Below are 25741 nucleotides of genomic sequence, written 5' to 3' on the forward strand. Positions count from 1 at the left end.
TAAATGTATTTATTTTCCTTCCCTGCTTTCCAGAGTCATTATAACAATCAAAGAGATAGGTAGGATATAAGGATAAGAGGGATAGATATTTTATTTTTATTTTTGGAGACAGAGTCTTGCTCTGTCACCCAGGCTGGAGTGCAATGGTGCAATCTTGGCTCACCACAACCTCCGCCTCCCAGGTTCAAGTGATTTCCCTGCCTCTGGCTCCTGAGTAGCTGGGATTTCAGGCACATGCCACCAAGCACAGCTAATTTTTGTATTTTTAGTAGAGTCGGGGTTTCACCATGTTGGCCAGGCGGGGCGGGTCTTGAAGTCCTGACCTCAGGTGATCCACCAGCTTTGGCCTCCCAAATTGCTGGGATCACAGGCATGAGCCACCACGCCTGGCCAAGAGGAGTAGATTATTTAAAAAGGCTTTGAAAACACAATTCTAGTCATTATTATGAAACATGTTCATATCCATTAAAAATATTGTGCTTTGTCTTCTTTATGTTTATATGTATGTATATTTAATATGTCTCTTAATTGACATTTTAAAGTCACAGACACACTAACTCTAAGACAGCAAAGATTTCACTTCTTAAATTTTTAATATTCACACCAGTGCTTTTCATCTAATACCCTCTTATCTAAAGTTACCCTATATGTCACCATCTAGCATCCTTACAAAACTGAGGACTTGGCAGTGTTGTAGAATGGGGCTAGATGATCGTATTTTTCCTCTTTTTAGACACATGTTATACTACTACCTACTCTACTACTTTCAAATTATGATGTCTTCCCCAAAGACAGTCAAAACTATGCTTTCTTGGAGTTTTTTGGTGCTATCCCTTTTATTCAAGTCCTGAGGTTGAAGCCCAAGTGTTGGGCTAGAGCAGAAGTACCAGGTAAATTTGAACTAGGGAATTCCCCTTTTCTTTACTATATACTTTACAGTGGTTCACTTTGAAGGCTGTCAGTTCCAAACTATAGCAACTAGCAAGTGACTAAATATGAAGACCTATTGTGTGAAATTATATGGCTGGTTCACTTTAAATGTGATAACTTACCGTCTTCCTTTCTCACATTAGTTTACATATCTCAAACTACAGACTCATTTAAAACACTTCAGTATTTGTCTATGAAAAAATTTAAATATCTGATGGGCGTGGCTTATAAGGCTTGTTTTGCCAAATTGAAGCTTTCTTGGGAAAACAAGGACATTAAGCTTCTAAATGCAGGTCTGCAGCATTTCCTAATCCAGAATTCTGAAATCAAAAAACTCCAAACATGTATTTTCTGAAACTCATTTGGCTACAAAAGTTGAATCTAACTGATATAAGGCTAATTATAATATTTACCTATTCCATTTGGCAGAAGTGGGAAAGTGTTTCATTGTAGCATATTTTTCATGATGCATTAATTTGTTCTTATTCTGCTATAAAGAAATACCTGAGAGTGGGTAATTGTTAAACAAAAGAGGCACAATTGGCTCATGGTTCTGCAAGCTATACAGTAAGCATGAGGGATTCTGGGGAGGGCTCAGGAAATTTTCCATCACAGTGAAGGTGAAGGGGAAGCAAGTGTGTCTTACACAGCCGGAGCAAGAAGAAGAGAGAGGCAGGAGGTGTTACATACATTTAAACAACCAGAGCTCATGCTAACTCACTCTTGCCACGACAACACCAAGGGGTTGGTGTTAAACCATGAGAAGCCGCCCCCATGATTCAGTCACCTCCCACCAGGTCCCACCTCCAATACTGGGGACTATAATTCCACATAAGATTTGGGTGGGGACATAGATCCAAACCGTATCACAAGACCTTGAAGAAAGAATGGCTATTTAATATCATGCATGTACCTGTTGCAGGTTGGGTTTCCCTAAGACAGAGAATGGATTATTAAGGAGCAGTCTCAAAATCAACACTTTTTGGGGAAGGAAAGAAAGCAAGATTGGATTTGCTTTAAACAAAGTGCCTGTTTGTTGTGGTGGATGCTTTCATGTGGATGTTAACTTGGAATACAAATTTGTTCCATACTTTGTGCCCACTCACATGGATTCACACATATCTCCTTGCCCCAGATTCCCTTCCTTCTCAAATTTTCCAGTATTTCTTCTCCCAGGACAAGCTCGTGAGTTCATATATATTCTAAGCTCAGGCTACTTCTCTTTTCATACGAATGAGTAATCAGTTTCACTACCTAGAATTATGCCCTTTGGTAAGATTTTCTCTTGTCTTTGTTTCAAGTCCACTCGTAGGTGAGACTGCAGACAGAGAAGCTGCCATCGATTGTCAGCTCATACCCACATAGCAAGTCTAGTTTATGTCTTACTCTGTCAGCTTGTCCTAAGTGAATTCTCTCAGCACCCACACAGCCACAGGCATGAGCTGACTGAGAGGGGCCAGCTCAGTGGTGGATGGCACAGGGGGGCAGGTCTTAACCATTTGCTTATGCAGTTTACTCCTGCTTCTGCCCCTACTCATATCCTACTTTAATTTTACAATGGATTGCTGCTGGACCTAGCCAGTATGATAACATTGTGACATGATAACAAAACCCTGTTCATGACAGACAATTCTGGCTACAAGGTCTGACCCAAGATCCATCTCTACCAGGACCCAGAAGCATATCAAATGCTGTTTATTAAATGGTGTACACTCCTATGCTACAGGTGGCATAGCTTAGCTCTAGAAACCTAGAAGTCTCTGTTGTGATTGTCTAATGAAACTTGTCATAACTCTACATGGCATGTTTTCCCACTGTAGATACTCCCAATATCATAGACCCTCTTGGATTTTATGACCCAAGTAGCAAGATTGCTTACATCACAACCTAGATCTACATGATCTGCCTTTTCTGCTTTGGGTACCCCTCAAGGCTGTAAGCATTCCACAACATTGCATCTTGTGCCAGAGCAATGTTCCCAAGCACGGAAGGATGCTACTTTTTGTTGTTTTAAAACCAGAGTGGCCTAGCAAGTATTGTGTTCCTATTTATTATGAGAGTCTTTAGATGTAATAATTTGTCCTTTATTTTGGAGGGGATGCTCTGGCATATCCCAGGTCACTGGATCTCTGGACATTTGATCCAAGTATTAGGTAATAAAGTGCTCCTTGTCTATTTGATAAACCTTTTGCTAAAGTACTACCCTTTCCAATTTTATTTTGTTTCCTCATATAAAAATGTGGGAAAGTTTTCATGGTACTCCATTGAAAAAAAGAACACATTTTAAGCATTTTCTCCTGGATATGAAGTATACTGTGTTGATCCGAGGCAGTTCAACTTCAGCTTCATTTGTGCTTCATGAACTTGAAGTATTTTAGACTGCAGACTTGCATCATGGCATGAAATGAAGTGGAACTATTGAAAAACACAAGCTGAATGTCATGCAGTTTTCTAAGTATATAAAGGAAATCTACTGTATCTTGGGGGCAATTCAGGATGTGGAGCAGTAACCAAGCAAGTACTAGCTGTTGATAACACACATCGCATTTGACTGGAAATACGATTTCAGGTTGGGATAATTAAACAATGAGTTGTTTAAGGGGAAGATATATAAATAGTATCAATGATGCTAATTATTTTCAAACCTTAAAATATCTTGTTTTGATCTTGTTTGCTGAATGTTAACATTATTGCTTATTTTGCCTTTTTATTAAAAAAAAAAAAAAACAGATAACTTTGTGGTAGATTCCAGTTCTTGTGTGCGTGCCTGCCCTAGTTCCAAGATGGAAGTAGAAGAAAATGGGATTAAAATGTGTAAACCTTGCACTGATATTTGCCCAAAAGGTAAGTGGTAGCTCAGATTATTTAGTTAGAACTGGGCCTGTATAACAAGGTTTTTAATTCACTTTTTAATATAAACCCACCCTCACAACCAAACCTGCCCACACATGCTTTCCAGGATTTTGACAGTTCCTCAAAATATCAACTTTTATAACACTGTATATTATTCAATTTAAATTATATCTACTAAAATGGTCCAGAAAAAAACTCAGAGGTAACATTGATAGGAACTCAGAAATAAAGTTGTGTGTTATTCTGTCAATAGCAAATCTTAAAAACTTTGTAAAAAATAAGAGTTCACACTGTTATATTGGCATCACTACACATATTAGCTGCTTGCCACTATATACAAAGTGATCTGCTAAGCATGAAAAGAGATGCAGAGGGACATGAAATTTACTCTCCATATCTTAAAAATGTATTTTGAAAGCTGACATCTATGAAATGATGAGAAACTTTACCATAAGTATAAAATAAATATATCCCATAATTCATGCCACAGAATTTTAGTGGAGGAAAGAATCTCTTCCAGCTGTGAGTACTCTAATTCCTTACCAGAATGAAACCTAAATTAAGCAAGATGAGAGTACAGTTTAAATCTCCTGAATGTTATTAAACTTTTCAAAGTATCAAGGAGTGCCTTAGCAAAGGACAAACTCCAGACATATTTTTAAATGGTATTCTCTCTCCTCCCTTTCTCTTTTTCTTTCTTATTCCCTCTTTCTTTTTCTATATATGCCCCACCCCCACACAGATTTGTTTGTTTAAATTAGAAGCTTCAGAAAGCATGTTCAATTTAAGTATAAGTATTTAAATGGCCCTTGATTCTGATTATAATTCACATCATCAGAACTCTGTTTACATATTCTCCGTTAGACCACTGTTTTTAAAATTTCAGGTGGTAGACCATTAGTATGTAGGCCATGAAATTATTTTACTAAAGTTACCAGCATTTCAAAATTATTAAAAACAATATTTTCAAATAGAGTAGAAAATAGATAATTTTATGTAGTTAGGAAGAGTATTGATTGATAAAATTTCTGTTAGAGTTGTGCATATGTTATGTGTGTGTGTATACTGGGTCTTGATATAAAATGTAATTCCTATGATGAGTCATGGTCGTTAGATTTTAATTCAGGGACAAGATTTTAAAGCAGAACCAGTAGTGAATGTTGAATGAATGAATGAATAATTATTTTACTTTTTAGAAAAAAAAATTGTAATATATTTTTGTATGTTACAATTAAAAATATTCTGCTATTTTATAGTGAAAATACAATGATTTATTGGCCAAAAATAAGTTCCTCGATCCCCTAACTCTCAGTCTCATTTCTACAGCTTGTGATGGCATTGGCACAGGATCACTGATGTCAGCTCAGACTGTGGATTCCAGTAACATTGACAAATTCATAAACTGTACCAAGATCAATGGGAATTTGATCTTTTTAGTCACTGGTATTCATGGGTCAGTATTAAATTTTTGTACAAATCATTTTACAAAGTGTAGACAAAGCTGGAGAGATTCTTTAGTTTTGTTTGTTTGATTCCTCTGGAACCTGAAGACTTTTACCTTTCATTAATGCTCCTCACCTGCAAAAGCAAGGGCCTGATTTCACCAGAAGTGACAGTAAACTAGTTTTGGAATTTGCTCAAATTTTAGTTTGGTGACTGCTTAAGGTTGAAAATATAAATTTGTATTTAAACTAAAATATATTTTTAGGACATTCTCTCAAATTCACAGTTTTCAGCAAGCTTCACTTATCTTTGAATATGTTTAGGAAAAAGTATCACCAGTTGAGGTGAGAGAAGTCATTGGAATTTCTAACTGATTAGGTTGAAACAATGTAAATTAATACCCTGTAAAAAGTCTGACATAAAACAAATCAGTAAGCCGAAATTCCCCTGAGCTTCTTCCAGAAATTCTTTGTCCTCATGTATTCTTTTTTTTTTTTTTCCCCTTCAGTTGGGAAGTTAGCAACACAGTGAGAAAGCCTGCTAAATGAATTTCATTTTAGTAGTAAAAATTGTAACATAATTTACCTGGGATCCTTCATTACAGAACTACCTGCTGGTTTTAACTGGGAAAAAAACAAGTTTGTATTCTTTGAAAGTCTGTATTTTAACTTTGCATGTTATCTATTTATCTATATTACTACTTAATCCCTAAATATTAGTGTTGTAGGCTACAGATAAAGACTATGTCTCATATATTTCAATTCAAAATCTTACTCTGAGCATATATCAAATCATTTCTAAAAGCAAACTAATTTAACATATTATGAATAAATATGTCCAAAGAGGAATGGGAAGAGCAATAGAACAAAATGTTTCTTTTCATTCAAATAAATTATATGTATGATTGCTTAAATATCTTGTTTATTTTAATAGGTAGCATTTAATATGGTCCCATGTTAGACAGTATAATACTATGTAGGTGGTCCCCACCCCATATTTTTTATATCTGGCCTAAGAAATGTTTTTTTCTAACTTACCTCTTAAAATGTATAGACTTGATAATTCTCAGCCCATATTCCTACATGGCAACATTCTGTTGGAACTGGGAAGCTGGATTAGTCAGTTATCACATTACTAATAAAGTTACACTTAAGACTGGGTAATTAACGAAGAAATAAAGGTTCAATGGACTCACAGTTTCACATGGCTGGGAAGGCCTCACAATCATGGTAGAAGGCAAAGGAGGAGAAAGGCATGTCTTACATGGTGGCATGCAAAAGAGAATTTGTGTAAAGAGCTCCCCTTTATAAAACCATCATATCTCATGCAACATACTCACTATCATGAGAACAGCATGGGAAAGACCCACCCCCATGATTCAGTAACCTCCCACTGGGTCTTTCCCACAACACGTGGGAATTATGGGAAAACAATTCAAGATGACATTTGGATGGGGACACAGCCAAAGCCTATTAGTGGCACTAGTCCTTTAGAGATGGGACACATTTAGTCAGCTTTACCATAGTCCCCCTGACCTTGTGAATCCATTTACATTGCTGTCTTACCCTCCTTGGATCATTGCATAAGAGATCTGGGACAATATTTAGGTGCTGTTTCATAATTTAATGCATACATGATATTTAATAAAGCAATATACCCACATTTTAACTATATTTAAAACCAAATATCACATGAATATAAGATTATATTATGCTAATAATGTCTTCTGAGAAATAAGAAGAGAGAGCCACTTGACTCACATTGCCTGCTTTCACCTGGAAATAATAAATGAATTAGCCTCAAGCCTTTCAGTATGAAGAAAGAGTTTAAATCATATTCACATGAATTGCATTAGACAGGTGGTTTTTATCCTTATTGGCCCAACATTCCGCTTTTATACATTAAGAAATTGCCACTTTGCAATTCTGAAATAAAATTTATAGATAATATGACTTACATATATATATATAATTATTATAATTCTCTAGTTGTAATTATACAAAGAAATACAAAAAAGTAAGATGCAATCAAATATATATCGCTACGGGGATGCACAGTTTCCAATGTGAAAATTTAAATTTATGAAAAATGAGATTAGAAGGCATTTTTGTGTAAGAAGTATCAGGAAATAAAAAGCAAAGGAAAAGCTGACCACTGGAATAGAAAATAACTAACCAGATACATTGTTATATGACCAAAAAAAGAGGGAAATGACTTTCATTGAAATTTGAGTAAATTGCTTCTTGGCTTTTTGGCTAAGATCAGGTGAAACTGGAGCAACACAGCTAGGGAATTATGCCTGGCCAAAGTATGACCAAGCATCAAGTTTGCACGTATGAGGTCCTAAATGTCTAGTAGGGTATTTTAAGGTTGTACAAAACATGAGGCAATCCTTTGATTTAAGGGACAGTTAACAACCTTGTGATAACCCCTGTAACCTGTAGGATTCCCCAATCTCTGTTACAACTGAAGCAACTCTACAGATGTGACAACTTTCTGTTAGTGGGTGGTACTGCCCCCACTGAGAAATACTGCAAGAATTTTGTGACAGTAGAAAGATTGCCAACCACCAAAAGTGACATGCTAAGTCTAAAATTCTTACAGATAAAACATGGGTAGGAAGGTTTCAAAAATATATGATCTATTGAGGTTCAGAATAGTTATTTTAGTCTTGGTTCATCATAGAACATAATTATTAATACTCTAGATTTCTGACGAGGCACGGTGGCTCATGCCTGTAATCCCAGCACTTTGACAGGCTGAAGCGGGCAGATCACGAGGTCAAGAGATCGAGATCATCCTGGCCAACATGGTCAAACCCAGCCTCTACTAAAAATACAAAAAGTAGCTTGGTGTGGTAGCACGTGCCTATAGTCCCGGCTACTCAGGAGGATGAGGCAGGAGAATCGCTTGAACATGGGAGGCAGAGGATGCAGTGAACCAAGATTACACCACTGCACTCTAGCCTGGGCAACAGAGAGAGTGAGACTCCGTCAAACAAACAAACAAACAAACAAAACCTCTAGAATGACTATAATGACTAAATATATTTATATTCACTTCTGGCTCAGAATGGAGGAAAGTTTAATAAATAAATACAATAAAAAATGTAAAGCAGTAGTCAAATGAATAAAAATGTATAAGACAGTAAGGACCATGCATTTACAAGTTTATGGGAAGAATACTACTTTGGACTAACCTAGACTTCTAAGAAGAAAAATACTGCTAATTTATCCCGGTGAAAAATTACTTATGGAAAATCAGCTTACATGGATTAAAAGTAAAAAGTATACCAAGTTTGTCTTAAACGTAAACTCATAAAATGAGAGTTAGAATTTCTTCTTGGGTAATTTGATCCAGAGTAGATTGGAGTCTGATTTGCAGCTCCACTATGGAGAGTTTGCATTGAGTTGGGTGGATTTCTTTCATGTCAAACACTAGGTTTCCTCCAATAAAAAACTTGAGAAATGGATTAACAATAAATACCTATTTCCTATGATTGTTGTGGTGATTAAAAACAAATTATTTTGAATTGCTCAGCCCAGTGCCTGGCATATCGTAAAACTTTAACAAGCGGTATAAAATAGAAGGTTGGAAGTGCAGGAAGGAAGGGAAGAGGGTGAGAGAGAGTGAGAGAAGGATGGGAATAAAGAGAAATGAAAATCAAGGAAAAACAAAACAGGAGGAGAAGGCAGTGCAAAAGAAAAATTGCAGTGCCTATGTCTAGCTTACAGCATAGCATATTGTACAACAAATATTAATTGTATAGACTTCATTATAGTCTTATATAGACCCTTTTGGAAACCAAATAAAGGCAAAATTTTCCTCAAGATGAGTCATGCTTCTCAGTTCAGATGATTATTTGTCCTTAATCATAGCACTTATACCTGGAATATTTGAAATTATAATTATAATTGGGTCTCAAATATAATTTATAAGATTTTTCCAGGATAAGCATGTAAATGAATTATGATGTATTCTTTATTCTCACTGTCATGCCAGCATGAAACATATATTCTGAAGCCTTTCTCTTTTATTTTAGGAAAGTATGGATATAAAGTTAATTCAGCAGACTTAGATATGTAATATATGTATAGATTCAAGTATGGTCATGAAGTGTGTGTGTGTGTGTGTGTGTGTGTGTGTGTGTGTAGACAGAGATATTTTTAAAGTCGATAATATATGATATTATAAGCAGAAACAATAAATTAAAGAAATGCTTTTCCTCACTTAATGTCCATTACCTTTAGTATTTTACTAACCAACTTTTATAAGATCATATGGTTTGATTAAAATAGCTGAGATGTTTTAACTAATAAAATGCAAAAATAATACTTAAATGCGGTTGTTATTGTTTTTAAAAACAAGTTTCTCCATAAAATATATTTACTGGCAACTTGCCAATTAAAATTTAAATATATAATTGGGCTCAAGAAAGTTAATTTGCATGTTTAGTTTATAGTACAATAGTACCATTGCGAGAAATAGCAGTAGGCACTCATTTTCTTTTTAGAATGGAAACTGCAGGAAACTTCAGTGTTTCGGGTTATCATTAGCAAAACTTTTCAACGTGTTTTGTTATGGTTTACACCATTGACGTGCATGTGCTTACAGTAACAAAATGCTCACCAAATAAGTATGTTCATGCTGTGTCACAATGAGACACTGCAAGAAATGGTTTACATGGTAGACTGCAATGGTGCTAGAAAATGGAAGATAAATAATAAGCTTGGTGATGAAGTGATTTCAGTGAAAACGTTTCACTCTCTTTCTCCTGAGCTTTATTCTGGATCACTAAACACAATGACAGGGTAGACATAATGTTATTTTGCATGGCTCTGAATTTAGTTAGGAAAATTAACTGATTTAAAGTACTATGGATTTCGAGTAGCTGTACGATGCAACTCCCAAAACATAATTTGAAGTCAGTGAGTGGAATTCTGTCAACTTATTTTACAAGAGTCCTGAATCTCTAAAATTAACTGTGTAAAATATCTCTGGTCCATTGGGCTTCATAGTAACATTCCAGGATTCATTTCATTCCCAGCAACATGGAAGTATTCTCAGTAAAGGTTTACACTGACCCCATTATTGTGTGCTTGCCCTGAATTTTGAGTCTTTCTCAATAAAGCCAGGATATTTGATTATATGACCTGAGCTGTTCTATACACTGATTTTCATCAAAGAACAAATGTTGAAAGCTCATTCTTGTGCTGCAGAGCTGTTATTTTCCTGTGTATACAAAATTCTTTACACATTAAAAAGTGAAGAGTTTTCTAAAGCATAGTTATTTGTTCCATATATCTTTGCTTGTAAATAGAGCAAGCTTGCTAGAACATTTAATTGAGACTTTAAGCTTTTGTGAGATATTAATGTGACATTGAGAAAATTTTAATCAATAGTTTATGTGTGAATTACAGGGAAACACATTTATAGCATTTCTCCAACCTCAGCAATATCCAGTATTTGAGCCTGGAATAAAGCACTTCATGTTAACTAGTAGTACATTGTATTGATTGCACTTCTTAGTTTGAAACACTAATTTAATCAAGCACAGTTTTTGTTTTGTTTTGTTTTGTTTTGTTTTGTTTTGTTTTGTTTTAAAGATGTGGAATGATTCACAGTAGAGAAGAATGTGCTGATGAACTAAGTTCAGAAAGCCAGTACAAGATGATTCCAGAGATCATGGTTGCTGGAACTGATACTCTTTTCAAGGCTTGAATGCTGGCATGAATAAATGCCAATGAATTTAGGCACAAATCCCCAGGACATAGGCCATATCCCTATCTGTTTGTCAGGGGATTGTGGAGCACATTGATTGAGAGCCCTATTAAGGCTGAATATAGTGGGTCACTGGTGGTTATTTGCCATACCAAAAAGGAGGGTTCTCAGAGACTGGTAAAAGAAGAGATGTCCACAGTAAGAATAAAATTTATTTGGCTGCTGCAGGTAGACACATACTTCTAAAAAAACCTAAGATCACTGTTCATATAGTTTTGATCTATCTTGAAGAAGTAGCCAATGGAGAAAATTTTATCTCTCTGTAAATAATATATATCATGAGGTCTCTACCCAGGATAGTATGAAATGTCTTTTAATATAATAACATTTTAAAACTTACTGTGCAATCCTTTAAAAAAATCTTTAAGTCTTGCTTGAATTCACATACTTGAAAGTGAATAGTTCCTGTGTTATAAACATGAATATGAATAAGCTAGATAGGAACAGGATGGTTCTAAGTAATCCATATGAAGGGAAACTTTCAGACAATGCTATGAATATTATGAAAATTCACAAGTAGATAAATGTAGAGCTACAGAAAAATTGTTGATTTTATCTGTGTTTGTTACTCTCCTTATGACACCAGATACTATTAGCAATGTATGCTTCTTTGAGGAGCAGAAATGCCAATTGTTCTCACTAGAATTTATTTCCAGACTACATATATTCTTCTCAATTAAGAATAACTTTTAAAACGAAATGAAATAAAATGGATTTTACATGAACTTATTATCTTTGGGAATTTCATCAGAATAGTTGAAGCTGATTATTTGTATAGATCTAGAATAGCCTTTGATGTAAAACTCATATTTTGTGTCATCAAAAATTTCCTCAAAATCATCTATTATTCCCCTTCTACATCGAGCACAGAAAAATTTAGACATTCATTGAAAACAGCCTTCTTGTTAATTAAAATTAAATTTGAATAAAATAATTATTGTAACATTTCTCATATTTTCCTTCCTTTATTAAAATTTAAATTTGGCTATGTGTCTTCTTGTTTTCTAGGGACCCTTACAATGCAATTGAAGCCATAGACCCAGAGAAACTGAATGTCTTTCGGACAGTCAGGGAGATAACAGGTAATTTTTTAAAGGGCAACTGTTGTGCTATGAACAATATAAACTTTTTAAATAAAATGACCTAAGATTGGCCGGTCACGGTGGCTTGCACCTGCAATCCCAACACTTTGGGAGACCAAGGGGGGTGGATCATGAGGTTAGGAAATTGAGACCATCCTGGCTTACATGGTGAAACTCCATCCCGGCTAAAAATACAAAAATTAGTTGGGTGTGGTGGTGCATGCCTTTAATCCCAGCTACTCGGAGGCTGAGACAGGGGAATTGCTTGAACCCGGGAGGCGGAGAGTGCAGTGAGCCGAGATCATGCCACTACACTCCAGCCTGGCAGCAGAGGGAGACACTGTCTCAAAAAAAAGTTACATAAGATTGGAATCAGCATCTCATTTTCAAAGCAAATTTTGGTTTGTAAAAACTCTTATTTTTAACAGTGGCGTCTTATTAGCTTTTATGCACATTTTCAAAGCCCATGGAATTATATAATGAATATCTTTGAAATTTTGACATTACTACTTAGGCAATTGTCAACTGATCTTTGACCTATGTTTTTCTGTTTACCTCTTCAGGAGATATACTATTGATCATGGATAACATGTATCATTTATTTAGCACATTTATATTGAGCATGTAATGTGTTCAACACTGTCTTAGTAGGTAATATGGGGCCCATAGATATGATTCAGACATGGACTTACCATAAAATAATGCAAATTCTAATGAGAAAGTTTAGATATGTATATTAATGTCTTAGGATACAATGTTGACACTGATGTCATAAGTGTACAGATGAAGAGGTAAAAGATTTCAGAGAAATTGAAACTATATTTTTCTCTTTAGTTAGACTACATTTTTACATTTATAAAAATAAATCAAATTGAGTCATTGGAACCTTTCAACATTTATAGTTTCATTGAGTAGGACACTCAATCTTGGAAAAATACATATGTAATAGAGTACTTCAAAAATAGAAATTTCATTATCCTTCCTCACTTCCCTCCTTTCAACACATTTTCACTATATTTCAAGAAAAATCTACACTAATACTAAGATGATGATATTCTGATTTATTTTTACTACTCTTCACTTGTAGGTTTCTTGAACATACAGTCATGGCCCCCAAACATGACTGACTTCAGTGTTTTTTCTAACCTGGTGACCATTGGTGGAAGAGTACTCTATAGGTAAGTGAATATGTTTAACACTCCAGGTCTCACAAATTTCAAGAGGAGCATTGTGTGTTCATTAAGTCAAAACCATCAGTCTTACTGATTTACTGATTCTGGGGAAATCATGCTTCTATCCTTATTTCCAGTGAAAATACCTCTGATGATCGTATGAAGTATTACAGAATACATAGTTTGATTTTTCAATTGTTTGTCACTCCACGTAATATGAGTATTTTGCAAGTATGGAGTACATGATGTGAGCAATTCAATTAAACTTTCATTTTTATCAGATTTATCATAATTAAAAGATAAGAGTTGTGTGACTTGGTAATGGCTTGGATGTATAGGATATCAATACTGTTGTGCTAGGAGGTGCTCTTTTTGTCTCTGGTGCTATAATTTTAACTGCATATCACAGGGCTGATGTTTTAGGAACTGGCCCACCACTCTACATGTAGTGCTGGTTAATAAATGGACAAAAAAATTCAGGTTTAGAAGAACATTGATAAGATTATAGTGTCAGTAATTTAAATTCACATTATAACAATAAATTACAGGTTTATCTGATTTCATCTGTATAATGTTTTTAGTTTGAGCAATAAAAAGTCAATTTACATAAGAATTTTTAAAATTTGTCCACTTAAATTCAAAATATCTCTAAAATTAATATCATCATTGATTTTATAATGTTTTATTAAAAGTATATTGAATTTTACTATTAAAATTCAAAACAGTTATATCTATAAGAGGTTTTAAAAATGTAAAGGAGAAAGGAGCTTAATAAGAAAGGATAGTTGAGCAATACCGTCTATTCAAGTGCTATATATAAACAACTTTTACTATCCATTGAATAAATATTATAGGACAGTCAAGACATTATGCTAACATTGTAATCAACAACTCAAGAGAGTGATGATGGGGACAAAATTTGAGAGAAAGAGTTACATGTTAGTCTTTATCATTGAGCATACACACACACACACACACACACACACTGACACCCATGGAAAATAATTCTAAATATTAACAGCAAAGAATATTTAAAATTATAAATGAAAGGGGAAAGCTTTGGTCTCTAAAATGTAAAATAATATTTATTGGCTAATTGAAATGTAGAAAGCATGTTTATTCTTTAGAGAATGGAAAAGTAAGTAATTACAAAAAAGTGAACCATATTAAAAGCAGTTCCTTTGAAATGATATTGTTTTAAACAGAGCAGTTGTTATTTAACTTTTAGAGACCTTTTCCCCAGATACCCAAGTCATCTAAGTTTGTTTTCTTTTTTAAATTTTAGTTTAGTTTTATTCTTTACTTTTTACTATCTCCTAACCTTATTATACATTCCTCAATTATTACAGTTCTTTGGTGTCTGAGGTATAAATTAAAGCTAAATACTCACAATCATTTTCTGTACTATCTACTCTCTGAAAGTATGTCCAAATCTATTACACAGTTAAAGAAGAATTAATGTCTTACTTTGAGTAGATAAACATTCATTTTGTAAACATGTCTTTACTCTTAATACAGGATTTCATCATTGAACAACATAAAGTTAAGACTTGGGGTGGGAAGACAGTGACCAGACATTTCAGTGGTAAATATATACACAGAAATAGAGATATACTGCCAATATGTATAACTGCAAGCAATGGACATTTTACTTTGGGAGGTCAAATTATTACTTTAAAAACTGATAATATATAGCATGTAAAAACGAATACCATTCTAAACACAGATTTATGGATTCAGCCTCTGTTTATACTCCATTAACATTCTTTTTGAAATAAAATGTGACAGCCTTATTTTACTTCTAGAATGCTTTCATTGTTCCATTTTCTCCCTCCCTCCTCCTTAGTGGCCTCTCCTTGCTTATCCTCAAGCAACAGGGCATCACCTCTCTACAGTTCCAGTCCCTGAAGGAAATCAGCGCAGGAAACATCTATATTACAGACAACAGCAACCTATGTTATTATCATACCATTAACTGGACAACACTCTTCAGCACAATCAACCAAAGAATAGTAATCCGGGACAATAGAAAAGCTGAAAACTGTAGTAAGTACATTATTCAGACATTTAAAACATAGAAAACTATTTTTTTCCCGTTCTTTTTTGGTCCAAACAATTAAAAATAACATCAGGTCAGAATTGTTGCTGTCTTATCCCAACCCTTAAAAAGCAAGGTAGTTATTACAATTGTCAACATGGTATATAATAATCAGAATAAGTGACTGTCTACAACATATGACGTATTTATTTCCAAGTTTTCTTACCTAATCTTAATAATTCTCCTGTGGATATTTGGATTCAGTAGGTCTAAGTGGAACCCGGGCGTTTAAATGTTTAATCAGCATCCCAGGTAATTTCAAGTATCCAATCAATTTGTGGAGATCCACCCTATTGAATTCTCGGTTTGTTGTTTGGTTTCAGTGAGTTTGATAACAGAATAACAGAGTTTTGCCATTTATGGGTAGTAAGAGAAAGGAAGATGTATTTTTCTGACGTGTAAAAACTACTATTCAAGAAGCGTACTGTTCAAGAAAGTTTATTGTTCAGAAAGAAAATTTATTTTATAAGTGCATTTATGTAGACATGTAATTATCTTTTTCCACCTATTTTGCTACTTATTGATTCATTTAATAATTTCTTATTTACACTGAAGCAAAAACTGCTTTTGTAGGCACATGACTATGCCATTTCTTTCTAATACACTGGTACTCCAATGATTTATCCCTGTTTTTCTATTGAATACTACTCTTTCCTACATCCTGAGTGCCACTATCATGAGTACAACCATCTGACTTATGGTAAATACCAAATAAAAAGACTCCAAACTCAAATGATCTGTTTGCAAATGAATATTCTTGTTGTGGGCACAAAATCAATCCATTCTAAAAGACAGAATCCTAGAAAATTCTGTTCTTAGGGTATTTTCTTACTTCTTTGATTTCTCCATTGAAGCAATCATAAGGGTACACATAAATAATGATTGAGTTTGTGTGTGTGTGTGTGTGTGTGTGTGTGTGTGTGTGTGTGTGTGTGTGAATAAATAGAAGACTTTTTAAAAGTCATAAACCGTTAAGAGGCCAACATAATTTGTTTATTGAGTTGTCAGTGAATTAATTGATTTACTAATACCGTATCCTGTCCCAGAAATAATTTAAGGCAGCTCAATCTGTCAATCTTCATAAAACATAACATATTTTTTGAGGAATTCTCTTATATTTTAGCTGTTTTGAGCCCTTAAAAAATTTCCAAATAAAGGAGATCTATTGCAACATGAAGCTCCTGCTTTGAATTTAAGTTCTTACGCATTCTTCTGTTCCTCATAGAATCAAGAAATAGAAAATCTAATTATGTATACAAATATACATGTTATATTGAATAATATTTATTATTTCATTTATCCTGTTATATTTCCTTGTTTTACACATTACTGATTCCTAAAAGAAAATTTGCTTTGCTTTTTCCCTAATACTTAAACTTCTTACTGCACATTACAATATGTATGTGTACATGCCCCAAAGTAGATTATTCATGGTAATAAGATAGAATCTTCTTCAATACCAATTGATGAATGTTTCCCTAAATCAGGCTTATACTGTTATTTCCTTTGATGTCCTTACAAAAAATTAGTACCACTACTCTTCAGAAATGTAACTATGAATTTAAAATAATGTAAAGAAAATTATAAAAGAATCAGAGAGAAACATTCATCTTTGATGCACTTAATCAGTTTATGAATCTTACAAAAATTTGTATTTCATATATTTTCTATGCTTGAATTAAAAAGCAAATGGGGAGAAAAAAATGCCAAAATTAATATAGGGAAGCAAGATGGTAAGAAAGGGATGTTTCATTAAATTATATAATGTTATTTCACAACTTTTACAAAGTTCTAAACATTTCAAATGACCAAAAGAAAGTGAATAATAATAATGATAAGCAAAAATCTAAAATGTGTTTAAACTTTTAGTGTTATGCTTCCTGGATTGAGGCTACCTGCTTTTCAGACCACAGACATTTTTGTTGTTGTTGTTGTTGTTCTGTGCACATGAGTTGACTTTGCAGTTTGAGAAAAAAAATGAATCAGTTATGAGAAACATAGGTTTGTGGTGCTATAGTATCAAGTATATAATTTTTCTTTTTTAATATCTTAGAATAAGTATATTTTGCATGAAATTCATTTACCAAAATTTGGATTTCAGTTCCACTGCACACTGGATCCATAAAAATTCCATATGTCTCCATTTTCAGAAATGTAATTACCCTGTAAACTTGACCTCAGAGATGCTGCTGATGTTTACAATAAGCCTGCAATGGTTCCCCTCATATGATTAAAATCTTATCATCCCCCAGTACTATTTGTAAATGTGAATGTCTAAATGATTGCTTCATTTCAAATGCACTGTAAATGTTTTATTTTTAGATATTCTGTCTTTGTATATCATACACACACAAGATGTACATGAGCATACACACATGTTCACTACTAGAACACATAAACGTATATACAGCCTGCATATCTGTATGCAGTTCCACGTACAACACACATGCATATACACACTTAGTAACAGATTCATACATATACACCCTTACATGCCCACCTACAGTTACATGCATTCACCGTGAAATACTCTGATCTAAACCTGGGAGTTGGCTTCTGAACTTAATGAAAAGGCAATCTTCCATTTGTAAGTGTTTATTGGAGCTCAACATGATTTACAACAGTAATGACAATTAAAAAATAAAGTTAACTCATCTATAAAGAGTAACAGTGGCTAGAGCCACTATTTTGACTTTTAAGTCAAAAATTTCAAAGCTGAGTTTATGATTTGAAGAGTTTGAGATTGAGGGAAACTCTGGGACATGAAAAGCTAGAATATTTTGGGCCTCTATTATTCATGTGGTTATGATAGTAACAAAATTACAGTGTAGGGTGGAAGAAGTTTTAAGGTAGGCTTATAAAAGCATTTGAAGTTTCTTAAAATATTTAAGCATAAATTTTTTAACATTGAAATATAAAGTGTAGAGATAAATATTACACCAACCCTTCAGAATCTGAGTTATATTTGAACTTATACATCTCAAGTCTTAAAAATATTTATATAGATACTGTTAAATCCAACATGAATAAGAAATTAAATTCATTAATATATATTCAATGTAACATGTTTTTATTTTTGATTTTATTTTTAATATATATTCAATATAAAATGTTTTGATTTTCAATATAAAAATGTTTTTATTTTTCCAGTTATAATGGTACTTTTCCCATTGTTCAAAATAAAACCAATCCAAAAATATATAAAAATATAAAAAATATATATTTACTGGTGAATATATTTTTCATATATATAGATAAGAGTAGTGACATATGTATTTTCATATATAAATGGGATCTTACCTTTCTATTTAAATACCGTTCAGCCATCTATTTATACTTAATATAGTATAAGCATCTCCCATGTCAGTATATAGATCTTCCTCTTTTTTTTTTTTTTTGAGATGGAGTTTTGATCTTGTTGTCCAGGCTGGAGTACAGTGGCCTGATCTCGGCTCATTACAACCTCCACCTTCCAGGTTCAAGCAATTCTCCTGCCTCAGCCTCCTGACTAGCTGGGATTACAGGCATGTGCCACCATGCCCGGCTAATTTTGTATTTGGTAGAGACGGAGTTTCTCCCTGTTGATCAGGCTGGTCTCAAACTCCTGATCTTAGGTGATCTGCCCACTTCAGCATCCCAAAGGGCTGAGATTACAGTCATGAGCCACCGCGCCTGAACTTCCTTAATCCTTTTTAAAGCTATTTATAGAAGTATGCAGGGCCAGGACCATATTAATGGTATTTCAAATTATTTTCCATTTGTATATTATCACTGCCATAATGTGTATCTTAGTTCATGAAACATTTTGTAGTATACAATTATTTCCTGAGGCTAAAAACTTAGATGTGGAATTTCTGTATAAATAAGACTGCATAAAAATTTTCTCACTAATTTCTGCAGCATCTTCCAAAAATACTAAATTAATTTACCCTTGTTCCAAATGCTGTGTGATAGTAGCATTATTCACCACCCTTTACATTACTGGATATTATCTATGGTTTTTAATTCAATGATCTAAAAAAAGAAAAGTATTTTATATTTACATTATTAATTTATCATTTTTTTGTCTTGTACATTGCTTTATCTGTGAACTTTTTTTTTATTTTCAATTTGGGATTTGATCTTTTTCTCCTAAATTTGAAAAAAGACTATTAACAAATTAAATTCATTAAATTTTGTTCCTTCAATGTGTTGGGAATAACTTTCCTTCTTTATGGTAATTTGAATAATTTTTCTTAAGATAAACCAGTATTTATCAAACCATATTTTTATATATTAAGTGGTTAGATTGTTCTTTTCCTTTTTAATTGTTTTATCTTGTATTTTTAGACAGTTCTTTTCTTCTAGTACTTTAAAAAAACATTGAAATTTTTAACACATCTTGACTTTTTGGCATAGCATTTTTAAAAAGTTCCTGATTGTGGTATGGATCCAAAATAATTTATTAATCTCTCCTTATTGACTTTAGCTGATCAGCTAACAAATCAGCTAAAAGGTGTCAGACTCTGTCTCTCAACCTACCTATATTGTTTAATTTGGGTATTACAACCACCCTGTAAAGTATAATTATCCCCATTTACAGATGAGTATACAAATGTTAAGAAAGTTAAATAATATTTCCAGTTTGGGAGCTACTAAAATCATATTAAAGATTTAAACCCAATGTCTGTCTGATTTCAAAGTGTAGACTCTTCATTTCACAAAGATTCCTCTCAAAGTAAAGAAAATATTGGCCAGGCATGGTGGCTGATGCCTATTATCTCAGCACTTTGTGAGGCAGAGGTGGGCAGATATCCTGTGGTCACGAATTCGAAGACCAGCCTGGCTGACATGGTGAAATCCCACCTCTACTAAAAATACAAAAATTAGCCAGGTGTGGTGGTGGGCACCTGTAGTCCCAGCTACTCGAGAGGAGAATTACTTGAACCTGGAAGGTGGAGGTTGCAGTGAGCCAAGATCATGCCACTATACTCTAGCCTGGGTGACACAGTAAGATTCCATATAATGTGATTAATTTTTATAAGAAAATTGGTTGATTTATTGAAGTATACCCTATGTAACATACTATTCAGGAGCACACTCTAAAGCCAAATGACCTGGGTTTTAATCTCAGCAGAACTCACTGCTATCTGATTTTTACAGAGACAGTTTAGTGTCTCCGTACCTCTGCTTTCTCTTTTGTAAAATGGGATTGATAATAGTATCCACCTCATTCTATGCCTGGCTCAAAGAAAGTGCTATATATGGCCAGGTATGGTGGTTTATGCCTGTAATTACCAGCACTTTGGGAGGCCAAGGCGGTTAGATCACTTGAGGTCAGGAGTTCAAGACCAGCCTGGCCAACATGGTAAAGCCCCGTCTGTACTTAAAATAAAAAATTAGCCAGGTGTTAATGGCACACGCCTGTAATCCCAGCTACTTTTGAGGCTGAGGCAAGAGAATCACTTGAACCCAGGTGGTGGAAGTTTCGGTGAGCTAAGATCATGCCATTGCACTGCAGCCTGTCCAACCTGGGGGAAAAAAAAGTGCTATACATGTGTTAGCTATTTTATTACTACTAAAAATTTTATTTTCCTATTTAAAATACTTTACGTATTAGACACATGTGCACATAAACAATGTGAAGGTATTTAATTTTACTTCATGAAAAAATGTCTTCTTGGGGAATAAAAAGGAAAGATAAATATCAAGAGCTTGCTTCCTTTTTTACACAGAATAAAAAGTTTACCTTATTAAAGTGGTGAATTAAAAGTTTGCAAGAGAAACATCAATTATTGGGAGATATGGAAGGAATAAGATTATTATGTTATTAACAGGAGGCTGGACATTGAAAAATATATAAACAATCTCAAAATCATAAGCAGATAAAAAGTATATGTTTGAGAATCTCTTGAAATGTATTTTTCTTTTTTCTCTTCTAAATTAAAACGTTTTAAAATTGACTTTATGATAAGCAAGAGACTTAGTATTTTTTTTTTTTTTTTTTTTTTTGAGACGGAGTTTCGCTCTTGTTACCCAGGCTGGAGTGCAATGGCGCGATCTCGGCTCACCGCAACCTCCGCCTCCCGGGTTCAGGCAATTCTCCTGCCTCAGCCTCCTGAGTAGCTGGGATTACAGGGGCCCGCTACCACGCCCAGCTAATTTTTTGTATTTTTAGTAGAGACGGGGTTTCACCATGTTGACCAGGCTGGTCTCGATCTCTTGACCTCGTGATCCACCCGCCTCGGCCTCCCACAGTGCTGGGATTACAGGCTTGAGCCACAGACTTAGTATTTTTTAAAATTCCAAAAAATATCAAGTTTAAATTAATGGCTCAGGGGAAAAATATTTGGTGATGGGGAATATATTTTTTGGCACAAAGAAGCCAAAAATGATACATATTTTTGTATTTATCTGTGGTTTTGATGTTTCTGAAATTTGACAGTGGAAAAATTCACCCAATTGTACATGAATGTGGAAAAAGGAAATTGCAAAACTACAGTTAATTGCAAATAACTGATCTCTCTGGATGATAACATCATCCAATTTTATGAGTCACTGTTTGTCCAGAATTGAAGCAGGCCAAAGAGTTAACAAGTGGGGAATAGAAGCAACAGTAACTGCTTATTATCCTTTTGATAAGAACATAGAGAACATTTTGTAACATTGTTAGTAATTTTACTTCATGAAAAAAATGCCTTCTTTGGGAATAAAAAAGGAAAGATAAATATCAAGAGCTTCCTTTTTTACGTAGATGAAAAATTTACCTTATTAAAGTGGTGAATTAAAAATTTGTGAGAAAAACATCAACCATTGGGAGATGTTTTTCCTCACACAGTGGAGAATAAAACAGTGTTTTTTTAAATATATTTTATTTGTTTTTCTCTGGTAACTGATAAAAACAACAAAATATAGAAGTAAGCATTTTACTTTAACATCATAAGAAATGATGGATTTCTATAAAATATACAGAGTTTATACTGTCATCACTTCCAATATGTTAAATATTATAGAAAATATATTTTGATTATAAATCAAGATTTACCTGATTTTAAGAAAATATTACTAAAGTGGCAGATTTTCTTACTTTCTCTTGGTCCTATACTTTCACTTAATTTGTGCACTCCTAACCCATCCCATGCTATCTTGAGTAAATGTGCTTTTACAAAATGCAGCCTACCAAGTTAGAGGAATCATCCTTTGGGTCTGGTAGTCTGGGAAATTATTGAACTCTGCCACACATTTTATTTAACCATAGTTTGGCATGAATCATAAAGTGTGTAACTTTGAATACAGTGAAGTCACTATTCTTATGAGTAATCAGAAAATAGAAAATCTTAATTATACTTCTAAGAATTTCCTTTTAAAATTACTAGAGTAATACATCAATACACTGTTCTTTTTAAAAAATAAGAAAGCATTCAAGTAAGATTTTGTGATTGTATTTGAAACAGCACACTGTCTAATTACTAACAATGCTACAAAATGTTCTTTATGTTCTTATCAAAAGGATAATAAGCAGTTACTGTTGCCAATTAGCTACAGAAATGATACCCCTTCTGTTTTGTAATCTAGAAATTCTGAGAGAATGATCTCTTAACAATAAAAGCCAGGATTACTGCAGGCTCCAGTTTTCGTTAGGAGTGGTGAGTGATATTTTAACCTGACTTGCCTCTATATCAGTGGTTGCAAAAATTTAAAGCAAAACTTATAATTATTAAAAATGCAAAAGTTGGGCTCCAGTTCTCCACAGATTCTTATTTGGATAGTGTTGTGAGTCGTATTGTGTCCCCTCCAAGAGATGCTGAAGTCCTGACCCCTGGTACCTATGAATGTGACTATATTTGGAAATTGGGTATTTGCACATGCAGTTAAAATTAAGTTAAGATGAGCTTATACTGGAGCAGGGTAGGTCCTTCATCCATTGACTAGTGTCCTTATAAGAAGAAAAGAAGAGACACATAGATGGACACACACAAACAAGAATGTCATGTGAAGACATATATCAACTCAGAGGAAAGACAGCTGTGCGAAACCAGAGGTGGTGACTGGAGTGATATAGCGGCAAGGCCAGAACACCAAGAATCGCTGGCAACCGCCAGAAGCCAGGGGAGGGCCACAGAACATTCTTCCTCGGAGGCCCCAAGAAGAAACTAACCTGCGAGCACCTGGATTTTGGACTTCTGACCTCTAGAACTGTGAGAGAATAAATTTCTGTTGTTTTCAGATGCCTAGTTTATGGCAGTTTCTTACACTGTTTCTATGAAACTAACACAGACAGTATGATGGGAAACCTGAGATTCTGCATTTTTAATACAAAGCAGATTATTCTGAGACAGGTGCCTATGGGAAATCCTTTAGGAAACTCTACTCTATCATACCCAATATTATTCCCCCATCATTCTATAGTCAAAAAATATATTTAAGAATACGTGATCCTAGCAATTCATTTTTTCTTCTGAAGCTGTGTTCCCTTGTAGGAAAATTCACAATTGAATAGCTTGAAACCATATATTTAGTAATAGTTCTGGGAGACAAAAATAAAAAGCTAACTTTAAAAAGCATTCTACAAATAATGGGACATTTTCACATTTACTAACAATAACATATTCAATAAAATTAAGGGACTATTTAATTATAGTTTATACAGTAATTAGGTAATTATAGTATAATATGAATTATACTGTCAAATTTTATTTGCTTTAGAGTTTCAACAAAATACTATTGGATTCATTTTACTTTTTTACACTTATGTTCTTTCTGAGAGGTATTTTAGATTGTGCTCAATTTTCTAATCAAACCTTCAAGACTTTCTAAAATTTTATTTCTGCTGTCACTATTGCCTCTCATCTCCTCGTATCAGGATTTCCTGCCCCAGTTCCACTCATGTCAGAGATGTAGAGTAACTAGGATATATAAGACTTAACAACAATTTGTGTAGCATCTATTTAACCATTCAACATCGGAAATGGGTATGTCTCTGCACTTACGTCTCCACTGCTGCTTCCCCAACTTCTTTGTTAACCCATTATAATTTTTTACAATGTTATATAATGTCATCCCACTTTACATATATCTAACCTTGCCTACTCACAGAGCTATTGCCAGGCAGTTTAGTGTTTACAATAGACTGAATGATGGCACCATAAGGATTACTGCAATCAAATCTTCGGAAAATCACCAGGGCTCAGTCTTCTATTTGCTTGCTATGAATATTACCTTATATGATAAGAAGGACTTGAGTGGGTTACAAATATAATTACATGTGTCTTTATAAGAGGAATTAAGAAGGATTTTTGACTACAGCAAAGAAAAAGGTGATGTGATCATGGAAGCAAAGTTTGGAGCAATGGCACTACAAGCCAACGCCAAAGGGGGTCTTCAAAAGCTACAAGAGGCAAGGAACAGATTCTCTCCTGGAGACTTCAAAAGGACTCATCCTTGCTGCCACCTTGATTCTAGCCCCTTAAGAATCATTTTGGACTTCTGAACTCCAGAACTATGACAGACTAAATGTAGGTGGTTTTAAGCAATGGAGTTTGTAGTAATTTATTACAGCAGGAATAGGAAATTATTTCAGTATTCTTTTAGTGACATAAGTCCAATGCAAATTAGGTGTAAAGAGATCATATTAACTCGTAGAAATGAAAAGTCCAAAGAATGTCTTTTCTGACACAATTGGATCCAGGGGTTCAAAGAGCATCACCAGGACTCAGTCCTCTATTTGCTTGACTCGCTTTCCTCTTAGGCAATTTCTCGTTCTTCATTAAGGTGACTAGCCCTGGAAGGCATATGCTAAGAGCATTCACAAGTTTATGAGTTTATGAATGCAGATTAAAAAGTGCTACCTATCGTCTTCAGTACAGATTGACCCTATTTGGACCATATGCCTATCTCTGTTGCCACTGTTGTCCTCTTGTCACCATCTATTCAAATATGTCTTCAAGTCAATCCCATCAAAAAAAATTGAAGTGACATTTTTTGAAACAGGAGGTCCTTTACCCTCCTGCTTAGAACCTTTCAACAGTTTCCAGCAGATCTTTGGACAAAACACAAAATCCTGAAAATGGCCACTAGCTACTATACAATCTGTCCCCTCTCCATCTCACTAGTTTAAAGGGTGCCACTTTCCCATATGCTGCCAATATCAGTCTGTTTTCTGAGACTCGTAATATGATTCCTTCTTCAGACTCTCTTGGCTAGAGTTATAATTGCCAGTTTCCACCACCCCTTTGCCTTAAGAATTCCTACTTACTTTCTTATCTCTGCTTTAATGTCCCTTCTTTTGTGGGCTGACCTAATGCCATTTACCCACTAAGTTAAGACAGCTGCTATATTCTCTCAGCAGTCTGTAATACACACACACACACACACACACACACACACACACACACACACACACG

General features: G+C 34.2%; 1 protein-coding gene across 4 annotated transcripts in view; it reads left to right on the forward strand.

The window, feature by feature from the left end:
* ERBB4 (erb-b2 receptor tyrosine kinase 4) overlaps positions 1–25741 on the forward strand; it is a 1210589-nt gene that overhangs the window by 850802 nt on the left and 334046 nt on the right. For all 4 annotated transcript variants that reach the window (XM_017535013.2, XM_017535015.2, XM_017535010.2 and 1 more), the window contains exons 8-12: positions 3661–3774; positions 5110–5236; positions 12016–12089; positions 13177–13267; positions 15108–15307. In XM_017535013.2, the coding sequence (XP_017390502.1) occupies positions 3661–3774; positions 5110–5236; positions 12016–12089; positions 13177–13267; positions 15108–15307 (606 nt within the window). The remainder of the gene's footprint in view (positions 1–3660; positions 3775–5109; positions 5237–12015; positions 12090–13176; positions 13268–15107; positions 15308–25741) is intronic.

This window comes from Cebus imitator, unplaced genomic scaffold (assembly GCF_001604975.1).
Source record: "Cebus imitator isolate Cc_AM_T3 unplaced genomic scaffold, Cebus_imitator-1.0 Scaffold89, whole genome shotgun sequence".
NCBI lineage: Eukaryota > Metazoa > Chordata > Mammalia > Primates > Cebidae > Cebus > Cebus imitator.